Source organism: Antrostomus carolinensis, unplaced genomic scaffold (genome assembly GCF_000700745.2).
Source record: "Antrostomus carolinensis isolate BGI_N321 unplaced genomic scaffold, ASM70074v2 scaffold40076, whole genome shotgun sequence".
In the NCBI taxonomy this organism is placed as follows: Eukaryota; Metazoa; Chordata; class Aves; order Caprimulgiformes; family Caprimulgidae; genus Antrostomus; species Antrostomus carolinensis.
In genome coordinates, this window is record NW_010321845.1 from 1 (window position 1) to 8,755 (window position 8,755).

The following is an 8,755-nucleotide window of genomic DNA, read 5'->3' on the forward strand; positions in this document are numbered from 1 at the left end:
GACAGCTGCAGGGGGATGGAAATTAGGGGCACTGCATCCCCCACATGTCCCCCCCACCCTCCCTGGGGCTGTCCCCAGCCCTGTCACCCCCGGGGGTACTCACAGGGCTGAAGTGGGAGCAGAGCGGTGGCCAGCAGCACCCAGGGTACCTCCATGGCAGGCGCGGCGTGCGGGGCTGCCAAGGGCTCAGCCCCCAACTGTCACCGTCAGCTGCGTCGCCCATCACCTGGCATCGCGGCAGGGCTGCCCCGTGGACAAGCCAACAGACAGGTGACATGGAAACATACAAAAGAAACCTTTAACAAGAAGCCCCGGGCGCCGGTGGGAGTGCTGCCAGTGACACCAAACACCCCCAGAACATGCCTGGCTCGGCCACCTTGGTCTCTTGCAGTCAAGGCTGTGGCTTTGTGCAGCAGAACTTTGGGCCACCGCCTTCTTCTTGATGAGTTTCAAGGCATATGTATTGAAATAAACCAAAGCAAAACCTGTCTGATCACTTTAACATGTACCCGTCATTAAGGCAAACGTTTTGCAAAGATTTTTCTTTTAAAAAAAAAAAAAAAGAACCCCAAAATATATCTCTCTCTTTCATCATTTCCAGCATTCACTTCATGCTATTTTATAAACTCTTCATCTTTGCAGGCTGCAGCCAGTGCTCGGAGAACGAAGACCCCCACTGCTCTCAACCCAGCAGTGGTGATATTGCCTGATTTCCACACGCCGCATCTCGCTAGCTAGTGATCCTTTGGGAAGTGCAAACCAACTTCAACAGAGCCGCATTTCCTCGCCATGCAGCTCAGGGACCGCCCCGGCTCAATACCAACATCAAATTAATCTTGCAAACGTTTGAAGAACCTGAGAACCAACTTAACACTTGAAGCCCACAGGGGGCAAAGGGAGGACTGAGACACGCTTCCTCCCTCTTGGCAGCGGCGTCACCCTGCCCCAAGGATGGAGCTACTCCACGTTGAGCTTTGTTTTTATGTTCATGGCTGCCAGCTCTGCCACAAAGTAACGGAAGACATGGGGCACAGGGACGACCTCGATGGTGTCCACCTCGTTGCAGACAGAACAGGAATACCTCCTGTTGCTTGTCACGGAGAAGGACTGCGGCGGTTTCTCCAGCACAGGAGACATCATGCTGCCGCAGCTCGTGCAGATGTAGGCTATGGAGCCATCGGAGCAGTTGAACAGGCGGTCTTGCAGCAAGAAAGACGTGCCGTGAGCCAGCAAAGCATCACGCTCCATCTCGCCGAAACGAATCCCACCTTCCACGTTCCTTCCCTTGATGGGCTGGTTGGTGACAGCATCTCGGGGTCCCGTCGTCCTCACCTGGAACTTGTCAGAGACCATGTGGCGCAGGCGTTGATAATACACCACTCCCACAAAGATCTCTGCCTCCAGCTCCAGGCCGCTGATGCCACTGTACATCTTTTCCGTCCCAAAGAAGTTATAACCTGCGCTCACTAAGGTCTCACCGAAGTACTTCAAAGCAGAGCGCTTCTCCGTGAAGGTGAAGGGAGTGGCATCGTAGGAGACACCGTGCAGCGCCGCCGACTTCCCCGCCATGCTCTCGATCAGCATCCCAATGGTCATACGGGAGGGAAAGCCGTGAGGGTTGAAGAGGATGTCTGGGACCATCCCGTTCTCCGTGAAGGGCATGTCCTCGACTGGCCAGAGCTGGCTCAGGATGCCTTTCTGTCCGTGGCGGCTGGCAAACTTGTCCCCGACAGTTGGGTTTCGGGGAACCCTCACCGTGATACAAGCCTTCTTGAATTTTCCCGTGCCGCGGTCATTACTGCACAACCTGACGTTGTCCACAATGCCGACTTCCTTATTCCTGGAAAAACAATCACAGCAAAGGTGTCAGCTGTGATGATGATTTTTAGCTAGAAAAAGGAAATGAAGGCAAAAAGCCCAAACTATTTTGTAAGTCTCATGAAATGTCTTGGGACAGCCGGGGAACAACACTGTTCTTGAAGAAGTACTATTCAGCAGCGAGGGCAAAAGAATTAGAGCAAGGAAGCGATACAAGGGCATCACACACGTGCCATTCATTTGCTTTTTCTAATATTGGAAGCAGAGCTACAACTTTCAGGTGATCAGATAACGCACCACCCTGCATTAGCAGCTGAGAGAACTGGGGTTGTTTAGCCTGGAGAAAAGGAGGCTGAGGGGAGACCTTCTCACTCTCTACAAATGCCTGAAAGGAGGGTGTAGAGAGGTGGGGGTCAGTCTGTTCAATCAAGTAACAAGTGACAGGACAAGAGGAAATGGCCTCAAGTTGCACCAAGGACAGTTTAGATTGGATCTGAGGAAGAATTTCTTTCCTGAAAGGGTTCTCGGGCATTGGAAGGGGTTGCCCAGGGCAGTGGGGGAGTCCCCATCCTTGGAGGGATTGAAGAGTCATGTAGACACAGTGCTGAGGGACATGGGTTAGTCGGGGACTGGTCAGTGTGAGGTTAATGATTGGACTAGGTGATCTTAAAGGTCTTTTCCAATCGAGGCCATTCTGTGATTCTATGTGATTTACACTAAAGATCACTGAAACCTGTATCTGACAAACTGCATTCCAGGTCCATTTGTTCTGTGTTGAGGCAGAAGTCCCTCTCCCCACCCCCAGTAAATCCACACCATCTTGGTGGGATACCGAAACAGAGAACGGGGTTCAGTGCAAAGCAGGGAGGGAGGAAAGTGCAGAGCAGAGGAGGAAGGTGCAGTGTGAGCTCAGAGGGCTTTGCCAATGAGTGCCTTGTTCGAGGGTGCGTTGCTTCTCCAGATGGGCCCTCAGCCTGACGTTCTATGTGCCAGGTGTCTGCTGCAGACTTAACTGTTGTTACAGAGCTTTCAGCCCAAACTCCCCACTCGTTTTGAAGACGACAGCTAAGGAATAAATACCTTTTGTCTCATGTTAAGAGAGGGTTACTTTTCTTTTACTTTGAAGTCCAGAGTGTTTGCAGCAGGCCTGTACCTAAGCATAGCTTCTGTTTCAAAGCTATTATTTTGCCGTGTCCAAATGCAGCCAGGATACAGGCCATCACCAAAAACCCCAAAAAACTGTGCTTTGTAAGCCTCTTCCAAGCTTGTTCAAAATTTGAAGCCAAAGCCTCTGTCCTCCCTCTCTTCCAAGGCACACCTAAGACCCACCAGCACATGCAGCACTCAGGGCAGCAGAGAGAACTCCTCCTTAAGGGCCCTGGGTCTCTGGAGCAAACTGGGGGCAGGAGCCACACTGAGAGCTGGGAACATCATCTCTCTGTAGGAACTTAAATAACAATCTGATTTGGACCAAAAATGAACTGAATGGTACAGAGGCAAAATGGCTCTCTGGATAAGGAGTCTGAACTAAGGCCAGGCTGTCACAAAAGCACTGGGGAGCAGGAACACAGGGTAGGAAAACCAAAGAGGGCTCCACAAGTGCAAGGACAGGCTGAGCTGATAGATCCCCACTACCACGTGCTGAATCTCTTAGCCCGGCTCTATGACCAGGATGGCCAATTCTGAGTTCACAGCAGCCCCCCCAGGGCAGCTAAGGCACCACCTGTTATAGAGAGATAAAAACCAGCTTCCTCAGTCATGTCAGTTACTGTGTTACTCAAACACTTCTCAGACTAGTTCACCTTCACAATGTGAGTATCTACACAGTGTTATCCTTGCTCTAGCATTGCTGTAGAGACAGAGGTAACGCCTGGAGTTGTACAGACAACTGGGAGTGCAGGATGCCTTTGAATTTATCAGTTTTCATCAGTTTTTGTTTCCCTTTCGTGAAAGAATTTAAAGGATTTTAATGAAAGCTTCAGCAGCCTTCTCTCTTTCAACTGAAGTTAAAAAACCTCACAAAACTTATCCCCGAAATATTCCAGGGGCAGTGAGGGGTGTAGTTAACACATTTTGATGTTCTAGCAGTTTGGAAGCCGCAATATTAATAAAAATGCTCTTTGAACCCCTAATCCTGTAACAACTTTGCTTACAAGATTTTCTGGCACGTCTTTGGGACCAGGCACTTTGTTTTGGTTTTCTGCTTGGTGTTTCTTTGGTTTTTTTTTTTTTTTTTTTTTAAACAGAAAACCTATGCAAATCAATTAAGAAAAAGCTACAGAAAACGACCACGGTGCCAGAGCAGATGAACACTTCTTGGGTGACAGCAAAACACTTCTGCAAGCTCTTTTTCAACAGACTTAGATTCTCATCTGGGGACAAGTGAGACTCTGCAGCATACACTGGCTTAGAGAAAAGCTGCAATATAGGCACAGGAGTCACCTACAACATGAGCTTCACGCTCTCTCTGCCAAGACACGGACACTATCACTTGAGGAGAAAAGGCAACGCCTTGAGGAAATGATAATGCAGCTCACTGGGGCCAACTGCTCTCAGGTGGCTCACTGCCAGCGTGCAGAGCCAGGAGGGACCAGATGTACTTACGGGTAGTACACAGTGAATGTCTCCCCTGTGCTGAGGTTCATGAAGCTGTAGAAGGGGTCCCCAGGCTGTAGGACAGAGCCAACAAAAGGCAGTCCGTCGGCATCCAACTTCCCTGTAACGTTGGGATCGCCAGGCCTGACTCCAAATACTAAATTATCACCTGCCCTGCTGGCTTTGAGGGAGAGGTCAACGCTCTCCATCTTGATAACGCTTCCATAGGCAAACCCCCTCTGCCAGGAAGATTTGTTCACGATCTAAACAGAAGAAACAAAAGCCTGTTATAAGTCTTGCTAATAACTTCAACAAAGAAAGCATTTCCTTTCCAATCCTTTCCAATCCTTTCCTTACCTTTTTAACAGTGCCTTCCTAAACAAAGCCTCACAGCAAGTCACCTAACCTTCTGCAACCCCAGTATTTTTCAATGCTGGAAGGCCACTGCCTTGCACAGGGGAGCTCTGCTCTACTCTTAGTACCTCCAGCATTACCTGCGGTAACAACACTTAACCACTGTGCTCCTGTACCTGCCCTAACAGAGTCTGTGGACCAGCCAAAGCAGAAAACAGGCTCTTCTCAGGTAGGTACCACCCTTCTTCCCAGTCCCCATCTCAAATTCCTTCGCAGGACAGCAGGATTCCTCCTCCTTTTGGTGGCTTACCATTGCATCTTCCATGTCATAGCCGCTGTAGGAGATGACAGCCACGATGGAATTGGTGCCGACGGGATAGCTGTCCATGCTGTAATGGTCATACATGCTGGGCCGCACCAGAGGGCTCTGGGGCGTGTGCAGGTGGTACAGCTTGTTATCCGAGCGGTCCTTGTAGTTGTAAACTGGAAAGCCCATGGTTTGCTTTCCTACAAAGAAAGAAAAGTGGATATATTGAGGATCAAGTCAAAGTTAATCTATGTTTCATCCTCCATGTATCTTGTTAAGAAGAAAGCTGTAAATACATCCAATTTAGAGGTATTACCAATATTAAAAGCCTTGGAATTTAGTAATTGCCCAAAGTCCAGCCATAAAAGTTTCTATGAACCACAACGCTCAGTTTCTTTCATACCATTTCATTATTTGTAATTCTGTGTCTTTTCTGCAATTGCAAAATCTCCAGGAAGGTCAGTGTGGTATTTTTTGGTTTTTGTTTGGGTTTTTTTGTGTGTGTGGTTTTTTTTCCCCCCCACCCTCTCCCCAAAGTTTCCTGTAGTGAAGCACACTTTACACAGATCCAGGCCAAAAAGGGTTTGCCACTGCAGTATAAATATATATAGGCAAGGGAAATAAGTTCTGAACACAGCCACATCAGAACTTTCAGAAAAGTATGAAAAAGTGGTAGCATTTTAAGGACATCTTCTGGTAATATTGTCAGAAATGTAATATGCTAGCGATGCTATCGAGGTAATGAGACCTGCTCTCTCGAAGCCCCTACCCAAACACTTTCTCTCAGCCTTTTGTTTTTGTTTTTAAATAAGCTTCTTGCGCATCACTTGCACCTCAGCTGATTGAAACCCCACGTCCATACCCTTTCCCAACGTCTTTCAGACAACCACATAAATCAATTTACATCTTTGTCAAGTAGTTTTGAGAAAAAAACCCCACGCTGTTGCCACATTGCTGCACTACTCTCTTGTGACAGACACCTACAATGAGCTGCTGTGCCAGGACAGCAGTTGCTCACTGGAAACAGGTGTTGAGGAAACCGCACACCACGACTGCAGAGCTTCTCCTGCAGCAAAGAGCCAGAAGAAGATGGTGGTTGTGGGGACAAGGGGACTGTTGGCAGCACAACTGTCAGACAATACCACCACCAAACAGCTGGTGCGGTGCCCTTCACTTGTCTGTGTCATCAACAACATCAAATTAAGAAAAAATAAAAACAAAACAAGCAAAACTTACTAAAGGATTATAAGTAATGAAACATGAGTTTCACAACTAAGTGCTGCCCACTGCAAGGCAGCCAGGATAAACTTGACTTCATTTACTTTGCCATGAAAAAAATGGCTGTTGATCAACTTCAATGCTGAAACAAGGCTGGGAAGAGCTGTTCTTTGGTCATGCAGAAAGACACGATGGAATACACACAAGAGATGTTTTTCTCCCTCCCTTGTGCAGGGACTAGCAGCATTAGGCTCTACAGCACTTACCCATCTGGCACTGGTACATGTTTCGTGGGCTTTGGTTGTGGTCGGAGAAGGGGATGAGGTTGGCCACCACGCTCAGAATGCTGTGAGGGAAGAGCTCCTGGTGAGTGCTCATTCCAGGCACTACCTCCGACTCCAGTGAGGCCACGTTCATGAAGATCTGCAAGCATCAAACCAGACAATGCTCATTTGCTTGCTTCCTTTAAAGGGAAGGAAGCAAAACAAAGCTGCCTGTGATGACTTTTTATCCATTTCAGTTTTAGCTGCGGTCACTGTCTGCACCATAGTGTCTTAGCAGGCAGGAAAAATACCAGACAGCTGTTAAACTACCTAACAGAACCACAGACCAAGTGCAAGGAAAGCAAGCAAGCCTGGAAACACAACATGGCAGTAACATGGCCTCCTTCCTGTCTCCCATTTAATTGTTCAAAATGAGCATGATCCACAGGAATCTGCTGCTTGGTTGCCCACGGAGACCATGAGGGAACACAAGATAAGACAGTACAAAAGACAGCAATCCTTCACCTCAAAAGCTTCACTAAATTAACACCGTGAGCAGATTTCAGTATCTCAAAAAGAGCCCTACAGTCCATCTAAGACATTTACCAGAAACCAATTAGCAGGAGGTGGTGAGAAAACCCTTTTGCCACCTATTCTAGCTCTTCCACGCAAGCTCCCTACGTCCCATCCTCAGCTCCTTTCACAACTATTTTCCAAAACATCATTTTTGATGCCAGGTACCTGTTACTCTGTAACAGTGAGCACTTTATAAAGGAAATATGCAACCTCCACCTGTTCCAGAGTGCCAATCCATTCGTTCCTTCCATAGAGCAGGTTTTTGACAGGCCGCACCATTCGGCAAGGGGTAGTAAAAATGAACAACCCGGGATACAGACTGGGTTTTCCCGTCATTGGGATAAGGACCACTTCTGCCCGCGCCGGGAACCTCTTCTCTTGCGTTATCTGTTTGTGCAAAGAAATACCAATTTAGAAATACAAACCAACACTGGTTTAGTGAAGCTGCATCCAACAGGTTACACAATGAAAATGCCAACCATGGGTGTAGCTACCAACACAAAAAGGCGGAGAAAACATTTTAAAAATACTTCTAGAAAAATCCCCACCAAAAAGAAGGACAGAATATGTTTATCTTGCCTTTTTCAACAAAAAAATTTCTTCTGATAATGACTATTTCATAGACTAACAGACCAAACATGCAGATATAAATAAGAAAAACAGAAAAGCGCATTCCCATACTAACATACAACCAAAGAGAACTTATTGGGTCAGATTAAAAAAAAAAGAAGAAGGAAGTTTAAAAAAGGTTCTAAACATGCTTATTTTTGACCACTGCATGTTGAAGTTGTTTAGCTAAGAAACATTCTGAACAAGAGAACCTTGAAACGGCGGAGAGTTTCTGCAATCCCAGGAGCCAGCTCCCGCTCCACCCAGCCCACCACAGAGCCATCCAACACCACTCTGTAGCACTCGGTGTACGGCTGGCTTGGCGTCGCATCAACAGGGGTGACACCTGTGTAGAAGGAACAGCCAAAAAAGCAAAAAAACCCACAGAATTATTTCTGCAGGAAGCTTTAATCCACACCAAAAAGCTTTCCGAGCCATCAAAAGATTCAGACTTACAGAGCAAAGCTGTAGATTACTTAATGCAAAATATAAACCATGCACAATTAAGAATGCCAGTCCCCTCTCCATTTTTCTGACCGAAATAAGGATTCCCATTATTGCAGTAAGCACAAGTAAGCTGCAGTTTAATTCAAGTCACCAGCAGCATTAGAAAGTCACTGCTTGGTCCAATTTCTTAGAGCTTGTACAGTGCAGTTATAGAGTCACAGAATGGTTTGCGTTGGAAGGGATCTTAAAGACCATCCAGTTCCAACCCCCCTGCCATCAGCAGGGACACCTTCCACTAGTGCTTAAGTGAATGCCTTCACTCTATGGCACACAGCTAAGAAACATTTACATTAACTTTACACTCTCCAGAAGGCTGACATGCCTGTATAAGCAACGTGCTACTCACCACTAAGCAGAAGCACAGCAAGTACGGGTTTAACTGGTTTCACTAAGCAGAAGCACAGCAAGTACGGGTTTCACTTTCTCCAGTGAAAGTGAAATTTTATTTTAATATATTTTTATTTTAAATAATAAATATATTATTTCAATTTTATTTTAAATAATAAAA

General features: G+C 46.8%; 1 protein-coding gene across 1 annotated transcript; it reads right to left on the bottom strand.

The window, feature by feature from the left end:
- Positions 1-957: 957 nt before the first annotated feature.
- Positions 958-8,086, bottom strand: POLR1B (RNA polymerase I subunit B; the record flags this gene model as incomplete). The annotated part of the gene is made up of 6 exons (XM_010170080.1): positions 958-1,840; positions 4,423-4,676; positions 5,078-5,274; positions 6,559-6,715; positions 7,348-7,518; positions 7,953-8,086. Coding segments are annotated over 6 exons (1,796 nt in total), but the record flags the coding sequence as incomplete, so codon positions are not given.
- Between the last annotated feature and the right edge of the window lie 669 nt (positions 8,087-8,755).